At 45.2% G+C, this 27,162-nt stretch overlaps 1 protein-coding gene across 2 annotated transcripts; it reads right to left on the bottom strand.

The window, feature by feature from the left end:
* Positions 1-1,230: 1,230 nt before the first annotated feature.
* On the bottom strand, positions 1,231-25,205 carry MUC20 (mucin 20, cell surface associated). 2 transcript variants are annotated; one of them, XM_079154975.1, is made up of 6 exons: positions 24,836-25,205; positions 19,591-20,891; positions 15,559-16,230; positions 6,229-6,900; positions 5,003-5,094; positions 1,231-2,617 (listed from the first exon to the last, which is right to left on the bottom strand). In XM_079154975.1, the coding sequence occupies exons 2-6, from the start codon at positions 20,264-20,266 to the stop codon at positions 2,549-2,551; spliced, it is 2,181 nt and encodes a 726-aa protein (XP_079011101.1). In that variant the 5' UTR covers positions 20,267-20,891; positions 24,836-25,205; the 3' UTR covers positions 1,231-2,548. The 2 variants fall into 2 exon arrangements, with proteins under 2 accessions (XP_079011101.1, XP_079011102.1); XM_079154976.1 differs by lacking the exon at positions 24,836-25,205 and adding an exon at positions 22,584-22,850.
* Between the last annotated feature and the right edge of the window lie 1,957 nt (positions 25,206-27,162).

Below are 27,162 nucleotides of genomic sequence, written 5' to 3'. Positions count from 1 at the left end.
ATATATACATACATAAATACATATACATCTGGAATATATACACACAGACACACATATATATAATTTCATTTTTTAATGATAAAGTAGGACTGTATTCAACCTGTCTTAAGCTCTTTAGAAAAGGGAACCTTTAGCTGGGCATGGCAGCACATACCTATAATTTCAGCTACTTGGGAGGCTGAGGCAGGAGGATTCCAAGTTCAAGTCCAGCCTCAGCAACTTAGCAAGACCCTATCTCCAAGTAAAATAAATAGGACTGGGAATATAGCTCAGTGGTAAAGCACCCCTGGGTTCAGTCCCAAGTACCACAAAAATAAAAGAGAAAAGGAACTGTTACACAGTACTGTAAGTTGATATAGCCATTTGGAAAACAATATGGAAGTCCCTATAAAAACTAAAAGTAGAACTGGCTTAATGGTAGAGTGCCCACCTCTCTAAGATGTGAGAAACCTGGAGCTCAGTAGCCAGCATGCAATCCCACTTCTGGATATATATCCAAAGGAACTGAAATCTATATGTTGCAGAGATGTCTGCACTCCCATGTTTGTTACAGGTGTTATTCACAATAGTCAAAATAAGGAAATGACCCAATAGCCATCAATGAACAAATGACTTTTAAAAAACATACCTTTATTTTATTATCTATGTGGTGCTGAGTATTGAACCCAGGGCCTCACACATGTTATGCAAGTACTTTACCACTGAGCTACACCCCAGTCCAATAAATAGACTTTTTAAATGCAAAATACATAATGGAATACTATTTAGCCTTTTCGAAGCAGGATATTCTGTCATTTGCTACAACATGGATGAACCTGAAGGATTATGCTATATGAAATAAGCCAGGCATAGGGAAAAAAATCTCTTATCTTGTCATATGGATCTAAAACAGTTGAACACATAGAAAAGTAAAGAATAGAATGGTGGTTACCAGAGGCTGGGAGATAGATTGGTCAAAGAATACAAGGTTCCCGTTAGAATTAAGTTCTGGTAATACATTGCAAAGCATTGTTAATGTATGCTTCAAAATAACTGAAAGATTTTAAATGTTATCACCACAAAGAAATGATAAATATGTGATATGATGCATATGTCCGTCAGCTTGATTTAATCCACAATGTACACATGTAATGAAACTCACATTGTACCTGTAGTTATATACAATTACTTGTAAGAATAAAATAATAAAATGGAAAAAAAAATAATCATTGTGTATAAGAGTTGGGATTTTTAAATTTTTCTTTCTCTTCCTCTCCTCTTCCCACTTTTATTTTTGATGCTTCTTTTTGAATTTTTCAAAATTTTAAAATCAGAAGCCAGTTTTGCTTTTACAATAGGAAAAAACAATAAACCATGCCTAATTTAAAACAGTAACATGTGAGTTATGAGCTATGGAAGGAATACTTGAATACTGTAGAGTTTCTTTATTTTTTATTTTTTTAGTTGTAGATGGACACAGTACATTTGTCTTATTTATTTATTTATATGCAGTGCTGAGGATCGAACCCAGTGCCTCACACATGCTAGGCAAGTGCTGTACCACTGACTTTCTTTTCAATCTGCCTAAGTCTAGAACTTAAAATTTAGGTTCATTCAACAAACATTCTCTTGACATTCTCGGTGACACACAGATCAGATGCTCTGCTAGGTTCAAGGGAATCTGAGACACACAAATATTGTCTTTTCCTCAAGGACCTTGTTATAGTTTGTTTCTCAAAGGCCCATGTAGTAAAGGCTTGGTATCTGTATTAGGAGATAGTGAAACCCATAGATGAGGCCTCGGGAAGGTCCTCAGGTCCCTGGGGATCTTGAAGGGGACTGCAGTACCCCAGCCCCTTCTTCCTTTCTTTTGTCTCCTGACCATGAAAGGAGCAGTTTGTTCCACGATGCTTTCTCCACCATGGCCATCCAGCACACCCACCAGGTGCCCAGAACAATGGATCTGCCTGATCTTGGACCAGAACCTCCAAAACTCTGAGCCCAAATAAACTTTTTCAGAATGAATTCTCTCAGATATTTTGCTATAGTGATGGAGAGCTTACTAATACATGTTTAAGGTTCAACCAGTTCCAGAGCTGGCCTCAGTAAGTGCGAAATCAAGGTCCAAGCCAAGAACTGGGAACAAGAAGAATAGGGAGAACAATAGGGATGTACAAAATCCCTATATAAAAAATATGTCAAAGCATACAGGTCACAGAGATAACCTCTGGTACACACTGAGTATAATTTTAGTACAAGATGGAAGCACATGGATGAGTGATCAGGTCTCTCTTTATTGAAATCCAACATATGGGCCTAGGGAAGTGAAGGACACCTCTGGGAGCAGGGGACACACCCCTCTCCACATGCACACAGTCAGGCATAAGTGAGCCAGGGTCATTTGGCTATGTCTGGGGTAAAGGGCTCAAACCAGCTGACCTTCATGGTAACCTTCTGGGTACATCTCAGCATAGCAACATGGCTCTGGTCTGTTGGTGAGGGCCCAGACCATGGGAAGCACTGGTCCTTTTTCAGCAGAAGGTATACACCTGGCTTCAGCTGAGATTCGTTAGCCCTTCCTGACACGCAGTAAGGAGACTTGGACGAGAGGCAGGTGGGTATGCAGTTCACACTGGAGCTGGAGAGCAGAAGGAGACAGAGGGTACACTCAGCCTCTCTGACCTAGGAGCTCACCTCAGGCCAAGTACAGGCAAGGACAGTGGGAGAGAATATCAACAATGCTCCCTGATCCTCCTACATGATAAACACGAACTAGGTGCTTCGCATATGTTATATCATTTAAACCGGATTGTTTTATAAGGGATAAAGGTAATAATGAAAACCTTCCCCAAGGTCACACCGTTAGGAACTAGAATTCACACTCGAATCTATCGCCCAGAGCTCCAGAGTTCACTGACTGATCCCTGACCCCTACACCACTGGCCAGGCCCCAGGAACAGACACCCAACCCCTTGCGGCCTGATTCCTACATCTCAGCTGCCTGAACTGCTCCTAATCACCCAGTGTTTTCCCGACCCCTGAAAAAATTCCAGTTTGGAGGCTCAGATACGATACTCAACCCTGGCTTCCCTCTTTGACTGGGATTCCTGTCAACTTTTTTGATTTTCGTGAGCAGAGGGCATTTGTCATCTATTCGGCTGTCCCACATCAAACCTCCGTGCCTTATGTAGGGAACTCCTCAATGGGGAGTCCTGATGAGACTCCCTGCCACCAAGGGAACTCAAGGACCCACACAGTCCCTCTTCTCATTCCCTGGCAGTGACTGTGGACACGAGATCTAAGCTTAGACTACTGGATGTTCCCTCTCAAGAATTTGACTCTGGGACAGGTGACACAAAGATAAAGAGGCAGTGAGAAGCCATTCGCAATGGAGCGTGCAGGCAGCATGATGTCCACTGACCATGGCGGCATTCAAGAGTGACAGTAGTCAGCAAGAAAGACAGGGTCCCACCAGGCGGGGTGGTACAAGTCTGTAATCCCACCTGCTCAGGAGGCTGAGGCAGAAGGATCGCAAGTTCAAAGCCAGCCTCAGCAACTTAATGAGGCCCTAAGCATCTCAGCAAGACCTTTTCTCTAAATAAATTATAAAAAAAGGCTGGGGATGTGGCTTAGTGGTTAGGGACCTCTGGGTTCAATCCCTAGTACCAAAAAAAAAAAAAAAAAAAAAAAAAAAAAGGCAAGGTCCTAGCCAGAATGCTCCTGCTCTTCTTCTGGGTTCCTGTGACTCTATGCACCTGGAACCCTGCCAACAAATCTCCTTTTTGCTTAGGAGAGACCATGGTTTTCTTTTACTTGAAATGGCTGTCCCCTGCCTCCATCGGCCAAGGGTAACCACCTCACCTGTCCAGCTTGGATACAGATCTCTAGCTGGCATAAGACCCACCAGTGGCACCTCTGGTTTGCCCTTAGAGGGGATGACACCAAGCCCACACTGCTGACAAGCTGTATGGCACCTATTGACTGTGACAGGCACTAGTTGCAAGCTTGAGGTGTGGGCAGGGACACTGCTGAAAGAACAATCCACACTAGACTCTGCAGGGAGCCCATTTTCACTGGTTATCCTGGAGATAGAACTTAAACCCCTCCTCCTACATCACACTCCATTTCCCACTTGGCAAAATCTACACTGTGCCGGGCCAGTGAAGCCTACACTGAGCTGGCCCAGTCTAACCGTCCATGCTTCACGCCCTCCCCCAGCTGTGATCCCAGAATATCATCACTGGAAACCCTGTCCAACAATCTTGGTTTAAGAGAATTTTCCTCACTTGTTCTACAAATATCTCCCAGTCTTGGTACTCATCTAGAATGTATCTGTAGTTTTTTTTTTTTTTTTCTTCTACTTAGTATCCATATTTCATCTGGGGCCTATCCTTCCCAATCTATGTGGTAATGATTGGGCTGACAGTCCTGGAGGTGAATGCAGGTCAATGAGACCAACCCTCCTCTTAATGGGGAAAGGTTAGTGCCTTGTGAATATAGAGCTGTCAGCGTCATTTTCGCATATGTGGGTAGAAAGGCTGAATAAGGATGGAAGCAGAGCTGAGAGTGAGAGAGACTGAGAAAATTCTCATGATCATGTTTGAGCTGCTGGATCCAGCCATAATTGAAGCTGGAGAAGCCACTGTAGGTTTCTTGGATTCTTAGACCTTGCCCTTTCTATGTAAACTACTATAACGTGAGTTTCTTCCATAATCCACCAAGTATCCTGTTTCCCTACCTATGGTCCATCTCCTCAGAGGCCAGAAGCCCAACACTTCCAAGGACCTGAAGAAATTGGAAATGGGGGAAAGAATTTGTTTACATTGTAGAAAAGACAAAATGAATTCAGAGAAGCAAGGCAGAGGGGAAACAGGGCAGAGATCCTTCAATTCAGCTCCTAACCTTCCATAAGAAACTACACCTCCTTCTGGGTAGTAGTTGCTCTTCTACATCCTGAAGATCTTCCCTGCTATCCCTGAAAACCACTCATTTTACTCTCCTGACTCTGAAAGTGTCCACTCACCTGCTGCCGCACCCTCTCCGCCTGACTGGGCTCACTGAGGTCTTCTGGGTAGGCCACACTCAGTCGCACTAGGAGGAGGCCTCCACCATCGCCTGTGAGTTGAGAACAGGAAGAATATGGAAATAGCAAGTCTGTTCAGGAATCAGAACGTGCCTCCCACTAGACCATCCTCTGCCCCTCTGCATACATGTGTACACTTTTACGTGGAAATGCATGTGTTCACACAGGATCTTACATGTGCTGGCTACAAAGAGAAAAGACGATTCCTTTTCTAGGATAATTGCAGTCACTCCTGTGTCCTCCTAACAAGAGCGAAAGGCCTGGTGACTCAAGGCACCTCTCAGACTTGAAGAAGCCAAAAGGGCAGAGTGAGGAGGAAGAAATGGGAGCAGAATTACAGTGTACTCAAGGTCAAGAGGTCCTGAGGGGCCGAGGGAAAGGCCCAACGAGGGAGTGAGCTTGAGAGCGACTGGCTCCTGGGTGATGCCCTCTGCCAGTTCTTACAGCGTTATATTGGTGGGAGACCGAAGGGGTTTCTAATCCAGCCCTCCTGGTTTAGCAACTCTGCAAGAAAGTTCTGTCTTTTGTTGAGTCCTAATCTGCTTGCCTTCACTGGGCAAAGGGAAGAACCTGTATCCCAGGAAGAGGAGAGATTGAAGCAAGAAGATTGAAAATTCCAGGCCAGCCTTAGCAACATAGCAAGGCCCTAAGCAACATAGCAAAACCCTGACTCAAAATAAAAAAGATATATGTCTGACACCTCCCACACCTTCACCCACCGTCATCTACTAGGATTTCAAGACACTGTGGCACAGAGCCAGCAAGTACCTGCAGCAAGCCCCCCTTTCATGGGGTCCCAGCTGCTCAGAGAACAATAACTGGCTCCGATGCCCACATGATCCTCCAGTGCAATCCCTACAGCTACAGGGGAAACTGAGGCTCAGAGAGGGAGAGGGTCAGGTCCAAGTTCACTCGGCTTGTCAAGGCAGAGCCACGGTCTCACACCACTTGTCCATTCGTGCAGCCCGCACTCTTTCCATCCCCCTCCTACCTCTGCTCAGGGCTGACTTTGGCAAAAGCACTAGGAGACCATGGAGAGGCCACATTGGTGAGAGGCTCAGCAGAGCCCCACACCCACAGCTCCTTCCTCCCACCTCCCTAAGCAGGCAGGCCTCCCAGAGACTCCCAAGCCCAAATCCCAAAGCTCCCACCAGGAAGTCACTTACCTGCAGTGACTTCTGTGGTCCACCTGGTCTGAGCAGTGGTGGGAGTGGCTGCTGGGGGCTCTGGTGGGGATGTGGCCTCGTCTAAGCTGGAGTGTGTTTCCTGGCTGCTACTGGCTGTAGTGGGAGGCACAGAAGGAAGGGGGCTCCTGCTGATGGGGAAGGACCCCCAGGTTGTGCCTTCCGTGGCAAAAGTCTCTGAGGGAGTGGAGTTCTGGATGGTGGCTGCCTCTGAGGGGCTGTAGACTGAGGCCGTGAACCCAGCAGAGGAAGTCACTTTGCCCGCCGTTGACCCAGGCTCCGTGGAGTGGGTAGCAGCTCTGGAGGCCTCCACGTGGGGTGTGGTCTCAGCAGAGAGGGCTGAGGTTTCTTCCCAGGGCTTGGTGCTAACGGCCACGGAGGTTCCACCTGGGTTGGGGGTCTCGGCTGCTGTGGTTTCTCTCTCTGTGGTGCCATTGGTGGGGAGTGGGGCCTCAGGGGTGGTGTCAGGGGAGGCTGACTCTGAGGTGCTGGCTGTGGACAGGGCCTCGGCAGAGGCTGGGGTCTTGGAAGTGTGTGACTTTGACTCAGTGGAGGTGGACGAAGCCCATGTCTCGGAGGTGGACAAGGCCTGCACTCCTGTGGGGCTGTGATCTGTGTCTGAGGTGCCGGAGGTGGTGGCCCACGGAATGTTAGCTGAAGAAATAATGGGGAAACAAAACAGAATGTTGAGCAGGCATGAAAAAGAACCGTTTACTGGGGGCGGGAAGTGGGAGTTGCTAGTCAATGGGGATAAAATTTGTTATGCAAGTGGACTAAATTCTAGAATTCTGCTGCTCAGTGTGCCTGTGTGAACAATACTGTACTGTGCATTAAAAATCTGCCGCAGGTAGATCTCATGTTAGTGTTCTTACCACAATTAAAACACACTAAGAGAATAAAATCAAGGAGACAAAATATGAGGTCACAAACTTGAACTTAAAATATGAAATAAGTAAAAACACTTTTATTCCCTTACCTCATGGGCGCGTGCACACACACACACACACACACACACAGACACACACACAGAGGAGATTCGTCACAGAGATGTGATCTTACCATAGGCTCCACTTGGATAAAAAAGGAGTATGTGGAAATATATCAAATATATGTATATGCTGAACACCTCTTACTTTACTCCCTGGCCTCCCCTTTGCATCTTGGAATTTTGTCACGTGAATGTATTATCTAATCCCAAACAATAAGGAAAAACATATGAAGAAATTGAGCTTATAAAAATAGAAGCACAGCTATTTGTCCTCTCAACTTTTCCTGCAGTTTGTGGATGGTAGGGAATGTGGAAGTTCCATTTTATATTTAAAATTTTAGCCAATTCTTGGGTAATAGATGAAGTAAACTCGTGGCCATTATTGGACTGCAGGAAGGCAGATGAAGAGAGTTGAGAGTCTATAAAAACCAACTTCAAGTCAGATCCAAGATGGCGGTCTACAGGGAGGCTGCGTTCCTTGTCGCTCCACAACGCCAGATTCAAGCAGAGGATATCTGTTTCTTGGTGAGGCAGTTTTTGCTGCTTATCAATCCCCTGCTCTTTACCCCGTTTGTCTGCTGTGATCACCTGCAATCTGCCAGCATATCGATGCCTTTTTTGAGAGCAGATTGCTCACTGTCAGGCGTTTATCATCCGCCATTTGCCTGCCTCTTGCCTGTCCATCGCCTGCCTTACCCCTATCCATCACCCAACGCTTGAGGTTCACCTCCTGATCATCCAACAGCTGCCAGCAGATTGACCGCAGACCGCCAGTGGAGCACCAGCTGCCTGCTGCTGCCGGGAAGTTCACTGTTACAGTACCTGCAGGTTTGATTACACATGGCTGCCGCCATTTTGAGAAAACAGCCAGGCCCTGTAGGACCCCTGGCCGGACTGACCGAGTCCCGTCTCCAGGATCCCTCAGGCCAACCGATCACTCCCTGCCTCTGGGGCCCTCACATCAATTGACTGCTCCCTGCTGCCAGGACCCCCAGACCAACTGACTGTGCCCTATCACTGGGAACCCAGACCAACTGATTGCACCCAGCCTCCTGGATCCCACAACCACACCAAACACACAGAACCTCTAGGACCCCTGCCAGACCAACTGTATCCTGTCTCCAGGACCTCCAGCTGACCACGTCCACCCCTGAGCTGCAGCTCCCCATTTGCCAACACATTTGGAAGCCAGAGCGGCCATCTTGGATAATCCTGGAAGCCGTAGCTCCGATCTTCCGGTGGGGCAAATCCCATCCCGAGACGCCTGCTGGAGGCTTGAAGCTCATTGTCAGGTATCTCTCATACATCAGGCTACTGAACACTGGGAGGTTTCATTCGTATATGACTATTATACAGTAGATTTCCTTTTTTCTCCTTTTTTAAAAAAAAATTTAAGTTTTTATTTCTTTATGTTTCTTGCTTTCTTTTCCTTCTGTTTACCTGTTCCCTCAGAGTCGCTTTCTCCCTTATTTACATGATGTTCTTGTCCCCATAGGGGCTATTTGTTCTAGGATTGCATAAGTGTCTGATTTGGGTACTGCTAATATTGATCTCCCCTTAAAGAAAGGGTTTTGGAAACCTATAGGGCCACTATAAGCCTATAGGGGGAAATCTGCAATACCCCAGATCTGCAGCACTAGAGGGGAAGAACATGAACAACATGAAAAAACAAGGGAAGAAAATGATCCAAACAAATCTAGATTCTATATTAATAGAATCCAATGACAGTATGTTAGAAGAAATGCCAGAAAAGGACTTCAGATTATACATGATTAAGATGATTTGCAAAGCAAAAGATGAGACAAGAGAGCAAATGCAGGCAATGAATGATAATACCAATAAGCTATAAGAGCACCTGCAGGAAGCAAAAGATCATTTCAACAAAGAGATAGAGATTCTCAAAAAAACCAAACGGAAATCCTTGAAATGAAGGAGACAATAAACCAAATAAAAAATTCAATGGAAAGCATCACCAACAGACTAGACCACTTGGAAGACAGAACCTCAGACAATGAAGACAAAATATTTAATCTTGAAAATAAAATCGCCCAAACACAGAAGATGGTAAGAAATCATGAACAGAATCTCCAAGAACTATGGGACATCATGAAAAGACCAAATTTAAGAATTATTGGGATTCAGGAAGGCACAGAGACACAAACCAAAGGAATGAACAACCTATTCAATGAAATAATATCAGAAAATTTCCCAAACCTGAAGAATGAAATGGAAAATCAAATACAAGAAGCTTACAGAACACCAAATGTGCAAAATCACAGCAGATCCACACCAAGGCACATTATAATGAAAATGCCTAACATTCAAAATAAAGATAGGATTTTGAAGGCAGCGAGAGAAAAGCATCAGATTACATATAGGGGGAGACCAATATGGATAGCAGCAGACTTCTCAACCCAGACTCTAGAAGCTAGAAGGGCCTGAACCAACATATTTCAAGCTCTGAAAGAACATGGTTGCCAACCCAACCAAGAATCCTATACCCAGCAAAACTAACCTTCAGATTTGAAGATGAAATAAAATCCTTCCATGATAAAGAAAAGTTAAAAGAATTTACAAATACAAAGCCTGCACTACAGAATGTTCTCAACAAAATATTCCATGAGGAGAAAATGAAAAACAACAGTGTAGGTCAGCAAAGGGAAGAACTACCTTAGAGAAAAACCACTCAAAGGAGAAACCGAGCCAACTTAAAAACCAAAAATAAGCCAAATGACTGGGAATACAAATCATTTATCAATAATAACCCTGAACGTTAATGGCCTAAACTCATCAATCAAAAGACATAGACTGGCAGAATGGATTAAAAGGAAAGACCCAACAATATGCTACCTGCAAGAGACTCATCTCATAGAAAAAGACATCCACAGACTAAAGGTGAAAGGATGGGAAAAAACCTACCACGCACATGGACCCAGTAAAAAAGCGAGGGTTTCCATCCTTATATCAAATAAAGTGGACTTCAAGCCAAAGTTAGTCAGAAGGGATAAAGAAAGACATTTCATACTGCTTAAGGGAACCATAAGTCAGGAAGACATAATGATAGTAAATATTTATGCCCCAAACAACGGTGCATCCCTGTACATCAAACAAATCCTTCTCAATTTCAAGAATCACATAGACCACAACACAATAATTCTGGGCAACTTTAATGCACTGCTGTCACCACTAGATAGATCTTCCAAACAAAATCCAACCAAAGAAAACATAGAACTCAATAACACAATCGATAACCTAGACTTAATAGACATATATAGAATATTCCATCCATCAACGAGCGGATACACTTTCTTCTCAGCAGCACATGGAACCTTCTTGAAAATAGACCATATGTTATGCCACAAAGCAGCCCTTAGGAAATGCAAAAAAATAGAGATACTGCCTTGTGTCCTATCAGATCATAATGGAATAAGAGTAGAAATCAATGACAACGTAAAAAAAGGAAATTACTCCAACACTTGGAGACTAAACAATATGCTATTGAATGAAACATGGATAACAAAAAACATTAGGGAGGAGATTAAAAAATTCTTAGAGGTCAATGAGACTGATGATACAACATATCAAAATCTCTGGGACACTATGAAAGCAGTACTAAGAGGAAAATTCATTGCATGGAGCGCATTCCAGAAAAGAATGAAAAGTCAACAACTAAATGATCTAACATTACAGCTCAAAGCCCTAGAAAAAGAAGTACAGAACAATACCAAAAGTAGTAGAAGACAGGAAATTATTAAAATCAGAGCTGAAATCAATGGAATTGAAACAAAAGAAACTATTCAAAAAATTGACATAACAAAAAGTTGGTTCTTTGAAAAGTAAACAAAATAGATAAATCCTTAGCCACACTAACAAGGAGAAGGAGAGAGAAGACTCAAATTACTAAAATACATGATGCAAAAGGAAATATCACAACAGACACCACTGAGATACAGAACATAATGAGAAGCTACTTTGAAAATCTGTATTCCAACAAAATAGAAAGCACCGAAGACATTGACAAATTTCTAGAGACATATGCTCCTCCCAGACTGAACCAGGAGGACATACACGATTTAAACAGATCAATATCAAGCAATGAAATAGAAGAAGCCATTAAAAATCTACCATCCAAGAAAAGCCCAGGACCAGACGGATTCTCAGTCGAATTTTACAAGACAATCAAGGAAGAACTCATTCCAATACTTCTCAAAGTATTCCAGGAAATAGAAAAGGAGGGTACCCTACCAAACTCATTCCATAAAGCTAATATCACCCTCATACCCAAACCAGGAAAAGACACATCAAGGAAAGAAAATTTTAGACCAATATCCTTGATGAATATAGATGCAAAGATCCTTAACAAAATATTGGCAAACCGTATCCAAAAACATATTAAGAAAATTGTGCACCACGATCAAGTGGGGTTCATTCCTGCAATGCAAGGATGGTTTAACATCCGTAAATCAGTAAACGTAATCCATCATGTCAATAGACGTAAGGATAAAAATCATATGGTTATTTCAATTGACGCAGAAAAAGCATTTGACAATATACAACACCCCTTCATGCTCAAAACACTAGAAAAAATAGGGATAGTAGGAACATACCTGAACATTGTAAAGGCTATTTATGCTAAGCCCATGGCCAACATCATTCTTAATGGAGAAAAACTGAAACTATTCCCTTTAAAAACAGGAACAAGACAGCGATGTCCTCTTTCACCACTTCTATTCAACATTGTCCTCGAAAATCTAGCCAGAGCAATCAGACTGACTAAAGAAATTAAAGGGATACAAATAGGAAAAGAGGAACTTAAGCTGTCACTATTTGCGGATGACATGATTCTATATTTAGAGGATCCAAAAAACTCCTCTAGAAAACTTCTAGACCTCATCAATGAATTCAGCCAAATAGCAGGCTATAAAATCAACACACATAAATCTACAGCATTTTTATACACAAGCGATGAAACAGCTGAAAGGGAAATAAGGAAAACAACTCCATTTGCAATAGCCTCAAAAAAAATAAAATACTTAGGTATCAATCTAACCAAAGAGGTAAAAGATCTCTACAATGAAAACTACAAAACACTGAAGAAAGAAATTAAGGAAGACCTTAGAAGATGGAAAGATCTCCCATGTTCTTGGATAGGCAGAATTAATATTGTCAAAATGGCCATACTACCAAAAGTGCTATACAGATTCAATGCAATTCCAATTAAAATCCCAATGACGTACCTCACAGAAATAGAGCAAGCAATCATGAAATTCCTCTGGAAGAATAAGAAAACCAGAATAGCTAATGCAATCCTTAGCAGGAAGAATGAAACAGGGGGTATCGCAATACCAGAACTTCAACTCTACTACAAAGCAATAGTAACAAAAACAGCATGATATTGGCACCAAAATAGACAGGTAGATCAATGGTACAGAATAGAGGACATGGACACAAACCCAGATAAATACAATTTTCTCATACTAGACAAAAGTGCCAAAAATATGTAATGGAGAAAAGACAGCCTCTTCAACAAATGGTGCTGGGAAAACTGGAAAACCATATGCAACAGAATGAAATTAAACCCCTATCTCTCACCCTGCACAAAACTCAAATCAAAATGGATCAAGGACCTTGAAATCAGACCAGAGACCCTGCATCTTATAGAAGAAAAAGTAGGTCCAAATCGTCACCTTGTTGGCTTAGGATCAGACTTTCTTAACAGGACTCCCATAGCCCAAGAAATAAAAGCAAGAATCAATAACTGGAATAGATTCAAACTAAATAGCTTTCTCTCAGCAAAGGAAACTATCAGCAATGCGAAGAGAGAACCTACAGAGTGGGAGAATATCTTTGCCACTCATACTTCAGATAGAGCACTAATTTCCAGAATATATAAAGAACTCAAAAAACTCTACACTAAGAATACAAATAACCCAATCAACAAATGGGCTAAGGAAATGAACAGACACTTCACAGAAGAAGATGTACAAGCAATCAACAGATATATGAAAAAATGTTCAACATCTTTAGTAATAAGAGAAATGCATATCAAAACTACACTAAGATTCCATCTCACCCCAATTAGAATGGCGATTATCAAGAACACAAGCAACAATAGGTGTTGGAGAGGATGTGGGGAAAAAGGTACACTCATACATTGCTGGTGGGGTTGCAAATTAGTGCAGCCACTCTGGAAAGCAATGTGGAGATTCCTTAGAAAACTTGGAATGGACCTACATTTGACCCAGCTATCCCACTCCTCGGCCTATACCCAAAGGACTTAAAATCAGCACACTACAGAGATACAGCCACATCAATGTTCATAGCGGCTCAATTCACAACAGCCAGACTATGGAACCAACCTAGATGCCCTTCAATTGATGAATGGATAAAGAAACTGTGGTATATATATATATACAATGGAATATTACTCAGCTATAAAGAATAATAAAATTATGGCATTTGCCAGCAAATGGATGAAATTGGAGAATATCATGTTAAGTGAGATAAACCAATCTCAGAAATCCAAAAGAGGAATGATCTCACTGATAAGCGGATGATGATACTTAATGGGGGTTGGGAGTGGGACAAGATTGGAGGAAGGAGGGACTGTATAGAGGGAAAAGAGAGGTGGGAGGGGTGGGGGGGAAGGAAAAAATAATGGAATGAATCAAACATCATTACTCTATGTAAATTTATGAATATGCAAATGGTATGCTGTTACTCCATGTACAAACAGAAACAATATGTATCCCATTTGTTTACAATAAAAATAAATTAAAAGAAAAAGAAAAAAGAAAAAAAAATAGAAGCACAGATTCAGTGGCAAGAGGCTTTGTGGAGCGGCGGTTCTGTGCCTAAGAGTGGTCGACATGGCTGGTTGGAGGCCTCTTCACATTTGATTACAGGTCAAAATGCAGATCTTTGTGAAGACCCTGCCTGGCAAGACCATCACCCTGGAGGTGGAGCCCAGTGACACCATTGAGAATGTGAAGGCCAAGATCCAGGATATAGAAGGCATTCCCTGACCAGCAGAGGCTCATCTTTGCAGGCAAGCAGCTAGAAGATGGCCCCACTCTTTCTGACTACAAAATCCAGAAGGAGTCCACCCTGCACCTGGTCCTGCGCCTGAGGGGTGGCTGTTAATTCTTCTGTCTGCATACATGGTGTGCAGTGATACTATTATGCTGCACCTAGCCATTTGCCCCAATTTAAGTTTAGAAATTACCAGTTTCAGTAATAGCTGAACCTGTCCAAAATGTTAATAAAGTTTTGTTGCACGGTAGCAAAAAAAAAAAAAAAAAAAAAAAAAAAAAATAGAAGCACAATGGGAAGACTCTACGTTTGGGAGTTAAACTGACTTTCATTTGAAGCCCACTGCCATACTTCTAGGACAAGGTGCGTTTAAATCTGTTTCCTCTCCTATGAGATGGGTAATGTTTCCCAGCCCCTGACATTGTTTTGGAGGATACATTAGAGGCAATGGCAAATGCAAAGCTTAGAACACTTCTGAAAACAGAGAGAACTCTGGGCTGGTGCCAGTGCACGCCGGGTGTGATATGTGTAAATCACTCCTGAATAGAATACAAAAGATGTTCATCAGAGAGGTTGTGATCAGAGGCACAGGACAGAGTGGCAGGAAGTGGAGGTGGAGGCTGCAGGCTGACCAGGGGCGGGGTTGACCAAGCAGCCTCTGAACATGACTGCTCCTGAGAACTGCACACTCTCAAAGATGTATCTCTGACACCTCCCCACCTTCACCCACCGTCATCTACTAGGATTTCAAGACACTGTCTGTGGCACAGAGCCAGCAAGTACCCGCAGCAAGCACCCCTTTCATGGGGTCCCAGCTGCTCGGAGAGCAATAACTGGCTCTCTGATGCCCCCATGCTTCCCCCTGTGAGCCTATGGCTGGACTAGAGGCTTCCAGAGGTTGGGGGCCAGGGCTTTAAATAAGAGCTGGGACCTTGCCACGTGCACCATAGTCACTCGGCACTTAACTTCATGGAAAGAACTCCAGTCTCCTCCAGTGCAATCCCTACAGCTACAGGGGAAACTGAGGCTCAGAGAGGGAGAGGGTCAGGTGCAAGTTCACTCGGCTTGTCAAGGCAGAGCCACGGTCTCACACCACTTGTCCATTCGTGCAGCCCGTACTCTTTCCATCCCCCTCCTACCTCTGCTCAGGGCTGACTTTGGCAAAAGCACTAGGAGACCATGGAGAGGCCACATCCACGCCCACAGCTCCTTCCTCCCACCTCCCTAAGCAGGCAGGCCTCCCAGAGACTCCCAAGCCCAAATCCCAAAGCTCCCACCAGGAAGTCACTTACCTGCAGTGACTTCTGTGGTCCGCCTGGTCTGAGCAGTGGTGGGAGTGGCTGCTGGGGGCTCTGGTGGGGATGTGGCCTCGTCTAAGCTGGAGTGTGTTTCCTGGCTGCTACTGGCTGTAGTGGGAGGCACAGAAGGAAGGGGGCTCCTGCTGATGGGGAAGGACCCCCAGGTTGTGCCTTCCGTGGCAAAAGTCTCTGAGGGAGTGGAGTTCTGGATGGTGGCTGCCTCTGAGGGGCTGTAGACTGAGGCCGTGAACCCAGCAGAGGAAGTCACTTTGCCCGCCGTTGACCCAGGCTCCGTGGAGTGGGTAGCAGCTCTGGAGGCCTCCACGTGGGGTGTGGTCTCAGCAGAGAGGGCTGAGGTTTCTTCCCAGGGCTTGGTGCTAACGGCCACGGAGGTTCCACCTGGGCTGGGGGTCTCGGCTGCTGTGGTTTCTCTCTCTGTGGTGCCATTGGTGGGGAGTGGGGCCTCAGGGGTGGTGTCAGGGGAGGCTGACTCTGAGGTGCTGGCTGTGGACAGGGCCTCGGCAGAGGCTGGGGTCTTGGAGGTGTGTGACTTTGACTCAGTGGAGGTGGACGAAGCCCATGTCTCGGAGGTGGACAAGGCCTGCACTCCTGTGGGGCTGTGATCTGTGTCTGAGGTGCCGGAGGTGGTGGCCCACGGAATGTTAGCTGAAGAAATAATGGGGAAACAAAACAGAATGTTGAGCAGGCATGAAAAAGAACCGTTTACTGGGGGCGGGAAGTGGGAGTTGCTAGTCAATGGGGATAAAATTTGTTATGCAAGTGGACTAAATTCTAGAATTCTGCTGCTCAGTGTGCCTGTGTGAACAATACTGTACTGTGCGTTAAAACTCTGCTGAGGGGCATTCTGCTTCCTGATTGCTAGATCCTGAGCTCCTTTCCTCCTACATGCCTTTCTGCCCTCATGTTCTGCCTCATCTGGGCCCAGAGAAATGGGGTTGATCATCAATGGACTGAGACCTCTGAAACCAGTAAAAACCCCAGGACCAAAATTGAGAAGAAACATGCTGCAATAGGGCGACTTGACGAAAACCAGTGTGACATTTAACTCATCACAGCCCCCAGAATCATAGCTCTGGACTCACTTTATTGGACCAATTCTTTCTTTATTACAGTGCATAGGAATATCTCTTTCACAGTTATGAAAATGTATCTAACAAATCTCAAGCACCTCAACGTGTGTGAAATGCTGTATGTTATGGTTTGGGTAAGTGTCTCTGTATTAAAGGTTAGAGCCCAGGCAGTGGAGGCTTATGGGAGATCCTCAGGTCAAGGGGGTTGCCTTTGAAGGGAGTTGGTGGGACTGCAGCCCCTTCCTCTTCCTCTTTTCTGCTCCCTTGCCATGAGGTAGGTGGTTTTTTCCCCTCACACACTCCACACCATAATGTGTTGTCTTGCCACAGGCCCAAAAGCAACAGGCCTGATTGTGGACTGAAACCTCCAAACCTTAGAGCCAAAATCAGCCTTTTCTCTTTGTAAGTTGATTATCTCAAGTATTTATTATAGCGTTGGAAAGCTGAGAAACACAGCATCTCAGTGTTGTTTAAGTCCTTTGCTGCCGAACTTGGTAATGCATTTCTATATATTGAATGATCATCTGTTGACTCTTTAAAAAATATTTTCAGTTGTAGATGGACACAATACCTCTATTTAATTTTTTTATTTTTTTATGTCATGCTGAGGTTCGAACCCAGTGCCTCACACATGCTAGGCAAGTGCTCTACCACTGAGCTACAACTCCAGCCCTGTATTGACTTTTTATTAAGTAATTTTTAAATTAGTGCCCTATTGTCATGCATATTATTTGGGTTCATTTTGTCATAATCACACATGCATGGAATGTAATTCAGTCCCCAATACTTCCCCTTCCCCTTCCCATCCCCCTCCCTCTGTTCCCTTTCCTCTAACCCACTGATCTTTCTTACGTTTATTTAGTTTTTTAAAATAAACACCACAGTGAATTTCACCTGTATGTATCTTGATCTTTAAAATCATTAAAGTGTTCAGTTTTTTATTTCCCTTTTAATCTTTATGATGTCTCTAGCTATATGTTACTTTAAGTGTATAGAAATTTGACTTATTGCCAGACATGGTGGCATAGGCCTGTAATCCCAGCAACTCAGGAAGCCAAGGCAGGAGGATGGCAAGTTGCAGACCAGCCTCAGCAACTTAGTGAGACCCTGTCTCAAAAATAAAAAATAAAATAAAAATTACGAAAAGGGGACCAGGGATGTAGCTCAGTGGTAAAGCACCTCTGGGTTCAATACTACTACCAAAAGTAAAAGAGGTTTTGATTTTTTACATTTATTTAGGATTGAGCATCTCATTTCATCAATGTAGTTTAGATATCTAATTTTAAAAGGGACAAAAACAAAACATCAGGAGAATACTTTCTCAGCATTCTGCTTAATGATAAGAATGCGTGCAATGATACTGGCTAATCAATACAGGATGCTAACATAACCATTCTTCTTTTTAAAAGCTTAAAAAAAAACCCCAAATCTGTTGAGAGTAGATCTCATGTTAAGTGTTCCTACCTCAATATACAAAAAAAAAAAAAAAAAAAAGAGAGAATAAAATCAAAGAGACAAATTATGAAGTCACAAACATGAAATGAGTAAAAACATTTCCCTTCCCTTAAGGAACAAAATAGAATAGCTTTATCACAGAGAGGTGAGTTCAACATAGGTTCTGCTTGCAGTAAAGAGGAGCTGTATATGCTGAGAATCTCTCACTTTACTCCCCTGGCCTACAGTCTCTTGGTAGCTATGGGATTTTGAATACTGTGAATGTATTATCTAATCAATAAAAAATTAAGAAAAGTATTATAAGTAAAAATTTATTAAGTCCAGTTATAAAAATAGAAGTACAGTTTAAAGGCTAAAAATTTCGGAATGAAATAAAAACTCATTTGAATCCTATTGCCATATTTCTAAGACAATTTAGTAACTGTTCTTACATCGTCACTTGTGAGATGGGGCAACAATTCCCAGTTCCAGATATTGATTTTCTTTTTTTTTTTTTTTTTTTTTTTTTGGGGGGGGTACTTGGGGTACTGGGGATCGAACTCAAGGCCTTGTGCTTGTGAGGCAAGCACTCTACCAGCTGAGCTACCTCCCCAGGCCCCAGATATTGTTTTGGAATATACATTAGAGGCAATGGCAAATGCAAAGCTTAGAACACTTCTCCTGAAAACAGAGAGAACTCTGGGCTGGTGCCAGTGCACGCCGGGTGTGATATGTGTAAATCACTCCTGAATAGAATACAAAAGATGTTCATCAGAGAGGTTGTGATCAGAGGCACAGGACAGAGTGGCAGGAAGTGGAGGTGGAGGCTGCAGGCTGACCAGGGGCGGGGTTGACCAAGCAGCCTCTGAACATGACTGCTCCTGAGAACTGCACACTCTCAAAGATGTATCTCTGACACCTCCCCACCTTCACCCACCGTCATCTACTAGGATTTCAAGACACTGTCTGTGGCACAGAGCCAGCAAGTACCCGCAGCAAGCACCCCTTTCATGGGGTCCCAGCTGCTCGGAGAGCAATAACTGGCTCTCTGATGCCCACATGCTTCCCCCTGTGAGCCTATGGCTGGACTAGAGGCTTCCAGAGGTTGGGGGCCAGGGCTTTAAATAAGAGCTGGGACCTTGCCACGTGCACCATAGTCACTCGGCACTTAACTTCATGGAAAGAACTCCAGTCTCCTCCAGTGCAATCCCTACAGCTACAGGGGAAACTGAGGCTCAGAGAGGGAGAGGGTCAGGTGCAAGTTCACTCGGCTTGTCAAGGCAGAGCCACGGTCTCACACCACTTGTGTCCATTCGTGCAGCCCGCACTCTTTCCATCCCCCTCCTACCTCTGCTCAGGGCTGACTTTGGCAAAAGCACTAGGAGACCATGGAGAAGCCACATCCACGCCCACAGCTCCTTCCTCCCACCTCCCTAAGCAGGCAGGCCTCCCAGAGACTCCCAAGCCCAAATCCCAAAGCTCCCACCAGGAAGTCACTTACCTGCAGTGACTTCTGTGGTCCGCCTGGTCTGAGCAGTGGTGGGAGTGGCTGCTGGGGGCTCTGGTGGGGATGTGGCCTCGTCTAAGCTGGAGTGTGTTTCCTGGCTGCTACTGGCCGTAGTGGGAGGCACAGAAGGAAGGGGGCTCCTGCTGATGGGGAAGGACCCCCAGGTTGTGCCTTCCGTGGCAAAAGTCTCTGAGGGAGTGGAGTTCTGGATGGTGGCTGCCTCTGAGGGGCTGTAGACTGAGGCCGTGAACCCAGCAGAGGAAGTCACTTTGCCCGCCGTTGACCCAGGCTCCGTGGAGTGGGTAGCAGCTCTGGAGGCCTCCACGTGGGGTGTGGTCTCAGCAGAGAGGGCTGAGGTTTCTTCCCAGGGCTTGGTGCTAACGGCCACGGAGGTTCCACCTGGGCTGGGGGTCTCGGCTGCTGTGGTTTCTCTCTCTGTGGTGCCATTGGTGGGGAGTGGGGCCTCAGGGGTGGTGTCAGGGGAGGCTGACTCTGAGGTGCTGGCTGTGGACAGGGCCTCGGCAGAGGCTGGGGTCTTGGAGGTGTGTGACTTTGACTCAGTGGAGGTGGACGAAGCCCATGTCTCGGAGGTGGACAAGGCCTGCACTCCTGTGGGGCTATGATCTGTGTTTGACCTCTCAGAGATGGCTGCAGCTGTTTCTATCTTCATCACACTGTCCCTGGTCAGCTCAATGTGAGTGACGCTATATGCTACTAAGGCTTTGGGCCCAGTCGCAATGTCAGGTGTCAGCACGTGTGATGTGGTGTTGCTGGAGACAGAGCTATCTACAGAGGAACTGAGGACAAGCTCTCAGCTTCTGGGGAGGTGTTGGTCAACATCCAACTGTCAGCTGTCATCCTCTTTGTCTCTTCTGAGCTGTCATCAGTAAAAAGGGCGTCAGAGATGGCTTTTGTGGGACCACTTCTCTCACCTGTGGTAGTTCCAGTTCCCATAGTGCTGCTGCTCATGACAGAGGTCTCCACAGGGGAGGTGATCACAGCCATGAAACTGGAAGATGTTACCTTTGTGAGGGCGTTGGTTTCCATTGCAGGGAACGTGGTCTGGGCCTCTCTGGTCTCTGCCTTTGAAGTGGTGCCAACTGGAGTTAAGTTCTCAGAAAGTGTCTTGGTGCTCAGGGTTTGAGTTTTCAAAGAAACATGGGTTGGTGCTGAAGTCTTAGCAAGGTCAGTGGTCTGGAAGCCTCCCTCTGAGCTTGTCCTGACACCCTGAGTCAGAGCAGGTACTACTCTGTCGTTTGATGTCACCAAAGGGACTGGTATACTGGTGCTGGGGCCTGTGTTGAGTAAGACCAAACTTGTGAACCTTGTGACCCAATAGACTGGCTTCACATAAGCCCTGGACACTGCCAGGAGGGGTGGGGTAATTGTTACCCCATTTTCCATCTATATAAATGAGGAAAAAGGAGGCACACTGGGAAGCCCAGTCCCATGTGGAATTCATGGAGCCAGTTATCCTGACCAGTGGCTTCTGAAGCCCCCATGATCTACTTGAGGCCAGCAAGCTCTAGGATCTGAGCTGATTATTGGTATGTGGCCATCCAGAGGGATTGTGTGTGGCCAGGATCTACCATCAAAGATGGACAAAGAAGGCAGAAATCCACAGGAGTCAACAACTGCAGAGCAGGGACCAGGAATCTCAGAAATTTCTGAAAGAATCCTTGTCATTTTCCTGTGGATATTTTCTCATCCAAAAGTGTTTCCCCATGGAAGTATTTTCTTTTTTGAATGGGAATTGAACCCAGGAATGCTTTGCCATTGAGCTACACATTCAGCTCTTGGATGACAAGTATGCACCACTGTGCCCAGCTCTTTTTATTTCTTGATATAGTCTCACTAAGTTGCTTAGGGCCTTGCTAAATTGCTGAGACTGGCCTCAAACATGAGAGTCTCCTGCCTCAGCCTCGAAAGTTGCTTGGATTACAAGCATGCACCTCCATGTCCAGCTGGATGTATTTTCTTAAAATACAAGAAATATTTGTGGTTTTTGTAGAGTAACTGGGAGGACCGGGGAAAAAGAAACTCCTGTGTGAGTGTAGGGCCTATTGTTTCAAAAGCAAAGACAGCAGTAGAGTCCTTGGGGCTGCAGCAAGAGAAGAGAGTACTTCCCATTCCTGCCCAAAGCTCTTCCCCAGGGGGACCCAAGAACTACCAGGTTGGAACCCCAGGGCTACAGAAGCAATAGGCCATTGGGGAGTCTGGTGAGGCAAAGCCCAGCATTTTAGAGAGAAGCTGCTAGAATTTCCGTGTAGAGCAGCAGGCCTATTCATGTGGCTTCTGAGGTGACAGGAGTGTCGGTCTGGCCAGCATAAGTATCTTTTATGGCCTGATAAAGGTGACTCTCCTGCCTACTGAGGGGGAGTGCTCCCTCTGTGAGTGGGCCAGGCAATCCACTGCCCTTGGGGAGCTCTTCCAGATTCAGCAAGTAAAAATATAAGACATCCAGTTAAATTTGAATTTGTATTTCAGATGAACCAATGAGTAGTTTTTTAGTTATTATGAGAGAGTGAATGATTTTTTAGTGTAAGAATTTTTCATGAAATATTTTAAACATACTTACACTTAAATTTTTTCATCACCTGAAATTCAAATTTAACCTGCTACCTTGTGCTTTATCTGGTGACCCTACTCTTAGAAGGAAAAGAATCAAAGCATGAACTTCCTTTTTGGCATTCTGTCATGTTGAGATGGTCTGTACAGAGATCCATTAGCCCAAACATAATCCAAGGAGAGGCTCAGACCCCCACATGGGGGGTGAAGGCAGGGTCTCAGGTCCTTGGCTCACCCTCTTTGAATGACTGCAGGAGTCAAGAGACTGGGTTGCAGCCCCAAGTCTGCTACCCACTTGCTCAGAAGATCTACTGGTTAAAATCCCAACTGCCTCCTACCAGCTAGGCTGGCCTCTAGATGGATCTCTCCCAGCCTTCATATTTTTACCTGAGGAAAGATGGTCACAACACCCAACCCACCACAGTAGTCAGGACAAAGGGAGGAGGTGAATGGGAGAGCGCTGATATTCCAAAACCTGCAAGAGGTATGAAATATTTCCATGTGTCCCCTCAAGGAGTGACCTGAAAGCACATGATCTGGCTTAATACTGGGGATTTCAGGCTGTGTCCCACATGTACATTGAGTGGGCCATGGGGACAAACTCTCCTTACTTATTCCACTCAGCCCAGTTGCTCACAGAAATCATGCTTGTACAGGAACTACCAGTCTGCCTTCTTAATATACTTTCTTCTCCCCATTTAAAACCCCAGGTGTTTCCCTGAGCCTCCTTGACTGGACCCCATGCAAGGGAGGCACAGCCTTGCTGCCCAGCCCACACAGCCAGAAGCCCAAACAGTGCTGGTGGCTGGCTGTCTTGCAGTCTGATCCCTAACTTCCACAGGCACATTGTCTCCTTTTTCCAGGAAGCTTGGGTTGTCATGGCTGCTATGAAACCTTCCCATCCCCCTCAAACCCAAGGCCTCTCTATCTCCAGAGCGGGGGAGGTTCCCCCGCAAGCCTTTTTCCTGCCATTGTTTTCTGGAACAGAGTGAAAGCTACCCATCTGCCCAGGACTCTAGAATGTTGCCACTCTCCTGCTCTGTTCAAAGGGTGGACTTTGGAGTCTGATTTGAGTCTTCTTTCATCTGCTTGCTCTCCTGTGTGACCCTGTGACCCTGGCCACATCTCCCAGCTCCAAACCTGCATTTTCTCATTTATAAAATGAGGCTAGGGGCACCTATTTCATGGGGTTCATGTAAGGATTAAATGAAACGAGATGAAATATGTAGCACAAGCCTGGTGGTCTGAGAGCACGTTGGTGTCAGTGTGGTCTAGTGGTTAGGCACACATGACATCACTTCTTGGCTCTGTGGATAAATTTCTTAATCCCCATAAGCCTCAGTCTCCTTGCCTTTAAAGGGGTGGAGGTGAGCCCGATGTGCCGGGTACATGTCTGTAATTCCAGCTACTTGGGAGGCTGAGGCAGGAGGACCATAAGTTTGAGTCCAGCTTCAGCAACTTAGTGAGCCCCTGTCTCAAATTAAAAAAGGATAAAGGACCAGGGATGTAGCTTAGTGGTAGAGTGCCCCTAGGTTCAATCCCTAATACCAGGATAATTAATTGATTGATTAGTTAATAAAATAAAAGATGGCAGAAGGAATGAGGATAGTACCTTTCTTACAGGGTTATTCTGAGGACTAAAAAGAAAATGTAAAATGATTATGTGTCAAGGTAGAACCATCAATAGTAACACATGTTCCACACTGGTGAGGGATGTGGATAGTGGGGAGCTTGTATGTGGTAGGCACAGGGCTATATGGGAAATGTTTGCTCTCCTCAATTTGGCTATGAACCTAAAACTGCTTTTTAAAAAGTCTATTTTTTCATGCTAAGTGAGATAAGCCAATCTCAAAAAACCAAAGGATGAATGATCTCACTGATAAGTGGATGATGACACATAATGGGGGGTGGGAGGGGTTAGTGTTAGGGTTAGAGTTAGGGTTAGGGAGGGGGAGAAGAATGGAGGAAGGAAGGACTGTATAGAGGAAAAAGAGGGGTGGGAGGGGTGGGGGGAAGGGAAAAAATAACAGAATGAATCAAACAACATTACCCTATGTAAATTTGATTACACAAATCGTACGCCTTTACTCCATGTACAGAGAAACAACATGTATCCCATTTGTTTACAATAAAAAAAAAAAGAAAAAGAAAAAAAATAAATCAATAAAAAGTCTATTTTTAATGTATATAATGAGTTTGGCATAGTGCCTGTCAGTGACAGATCTGTGTTAGGTCCCTTCTTCCATAAAAGCCTGCCTCTCGGAACCTCTCCTGACCAAGAAGTTTGTGACAGTCAGACTTTTCCCACAAAGTTGTATTTTGAAGGAAATCTATGCTAGGTAACAAGTGTCAGACTCTGAAGCCACATTCTTCAACTTTGGGTAGAATTATCATCATTGGGCACCTCCTATCCCCCACAACCCTCCCATCCCAGGTACACTGCCACATGCATAAAGACAAACTCACAGAGACTCAGCGATGGCTGCGGTGCTGGCTGATATACCCTGATTCGTATACTCATTATCCACAATAATCACACTTCACACATAGACTCTGGCTAATTATGATTCATGAAAGAGCCCACCCTCGCCCACCCTCATTGCCTCAACTGAAACTCACACTCAGAACCCTGCAGGGGAAGAAGCCCACAAGGCCCCTGTCCTCTCCTTACCTGTTGAGCTCCCTGAGACCCCAGCCTCCCAGCAAAAGAAAAGAAGGGGCAGAACCAGGCCCCTCACAGAGTCCATCCTAGCTCAGGCGCTGACCACCACTGCCCAGCAGACCCGCCTGTTGCCTCTCACCAACACCTTTTCCTGCTTCCTCAACCCAGGGAGGAGGGGCAGGCCACCTGCCTAGGCGTGACTGGGTAGTTTCCAGGATGCACCCAGGTGCAGGCTGAGAGCTGGCCAGTCAGGGCTATCAGCAACCTAATCTTCCTGCCCTTCTTCCAGTGACCTTGCCTCTCTAAAGTCTGATTCCTATCATCGTTTCCATGGTGATATTCGCCCCCACAGTCCCGCAGCTAGGGAGGTCGAGGGAGGTGGTATTCTACCTCCTTTACACCATTACCTGAGGCTTGGCTCCCTGGACACTTGGGTTTCATTCCTGATCCTAGACCTTATCAGCTCTAGGATCTTTAAAGGGGTGGAGGTGAGAACTTATCAGCTCTAGGATCTAGGACAAATAAGAGAACTTTTCTGAGCCAAAACTTCCTGATCTATAAAATGAACATAGTGTCTACCTCAGTAGGTTGGTCTTTTAAGGAACATGTGAGACAGTAAAGCTCCTACACTGCTTGCTACATAATTAGTGCTGACCAAGAATGTATACATTTTAGGTGCTCAGTGAATAAGCAGAAGTCCTGACAGCCACTCTGGTCCTCAAGCAATAGAGAGAAAGGATAGCCCCTGAGGTCTTAAGGAGATAGCTCCCCAACATGGGCCAGGTCTTTAATCTCTAACATCCTTCCATCTCCAACATCCTGTGATTGCTTATCCAAGACAAAGCCAGGACTATGTCCCCCAGTAAGGCAAGTGTAAGCAGGCTCATCCAAGTGTCAGGACCTAGGATGGGAAGTGTGAGGGTCATGGTTTAGGGACACTTAGGGCATTAGTCCAGACTTTCTAGAGAAGAATATTTTTCCTCCAGGGCCAAGGACATTGAACTGGAAAACTAGTGGCCAGATAAGTTACTTCAGGAACTTTAAGTAGGAGTTTTGGAGGAAAGCAGCTCTAGGGCAGAGGAAATATGCTGGATGGGTATCATGGAATCGAGATCTCAGGGCGGGTGCCAGATGTGGTGTCACAGACCTGTAAGCCCAGCAACTCAGGAAGCTGAGGCAGGAGGATCACAAGATCAAGACCAATCTTCTCAGCAACTTATTGAGACTCTGTCTCAAAAAGGGCTGGGGATGTGGCTCAATGGTTAAATGCCCCTTGGTTCAACTCCTTGTATTAAAAAAATAAGCAAACAAACAAACAAAAACCCTCAGGTTGAAAGAAATTTGAAACTAAATAAATGTGGTATGAGTTCTGTTCCAGCTCTGTCATTAGTGATAGTATAAAAGCTATGTCATCTGAGACCAGTTATTTGCCCTCTATGGGCCTCAGTCAACAAGAGCTCTGGGGTTTCTTTGACCCTGTGGTGTGACACCATCTTCTAGAACTTTATCCCATTTTGGGATGAAAGGCTGTGCTTCCTGGAAGGAAGAGGATTTGCCCCAGGGAAGGGGAAGGGGACTCTCCCAGAAGAGGCTGCAAGGGTCCATGTGGGACATGACTTGGCACTTAGAGCTGGGTATCTTGGACCCCAGTTTCAGGAATGCCATTGATCTGCAGAGGCCAAGCCCATTCCATCCTCCTACTCAACATTAGTGCTTCACTTTATAAAATGGAAGAATGGACTTTCCCCTAAGAGGTTGTGGATGAGGAAAGAAGACTGGGGACACCCCAGTGATGTGAATTCTGTGAGACCTTGTCTAGCAGCTGTGATCCACTGAGAGGCTCACCTCAGGAAAAGATGGAAAAGAAGCCCAGCAAGAGTGCAGTTCTTCTTGGTCACCCCACTTCCGTCTCCCGGCTCCACCCCAGTTGGCAAAGGGCTTCCTCATTCCAGGAGAAGGTGAGCCCCTAGACCAAAGCTTAATCTTCTGACAGGTGCCTTTTTCACCCTGATAGGGGACTCCCCACTCCATTTCCTTTTTCTTTTTATCATTAAAATGATCAACAGCCTTGCCCCCTTGTCCTGTCTGCCCCCCAACCTCTGCTTGTAGATGAGGATCCTAATAGAAAACCTGAGAAGGAAATCTGGCTGAAAGTGTTCCTGGGTTTTTCTGAATTTTGTTTGGGCTGGTTTCTTCTGTATCTGGGGAAAATTCTAAGCCTGGGCAGGTAGCTATTGGCCCTGGCGGGGGCGGTCATAAAAAACTTCTCCAGAAAATTCCTGGGCTATGTCTTCAGCCAGACTCAGTTCTACCCTGAGGGAGCCCAGGAAGCTAGT

Source organism: Sciurus vulgaris, assembly GCF_902686455.1.
Source record: "Sciurus vulgaris genome assembly, chromosome: 10".
NCBI classification, from domain to species: domain Eukaryota; kingdom Metazoa; phylum Chordata; class Mammalia; order Rodentia; family Sciuridae; genus Sciurus; species Sciurus vulgaris.
Note: the sequence above shows the minus strand (reverse complement) of the source record. Positions and strands in the feature narration are given on the sequence as shown.

Excerpts from the sequence above, each read along its gene's own strand:
- MUC20 (XM_079154975.1), bottom strand. The coding sequence starts at position 20,266 with ATGAAGATAGAAACAGCTGCAGCCATCTCTGAGAGGTCAAACACAGAT. Across the intron at positions 5,095-6,228 it reads GACCACAGAAGTCACTGCAG|GCGATGGTGGAGGCCTCCTC; the intron begins GTAAGTGACTTC and ends CTCAACTCACAG. Across the intron at positions 2,618-5,002 it reads CGGAGAGGGTGCGGCAGCAG|CTCCAGTGTGAACTGCATAC; the intron begins GTGAGTGGACAC and ends TCTGCTCTCCAG.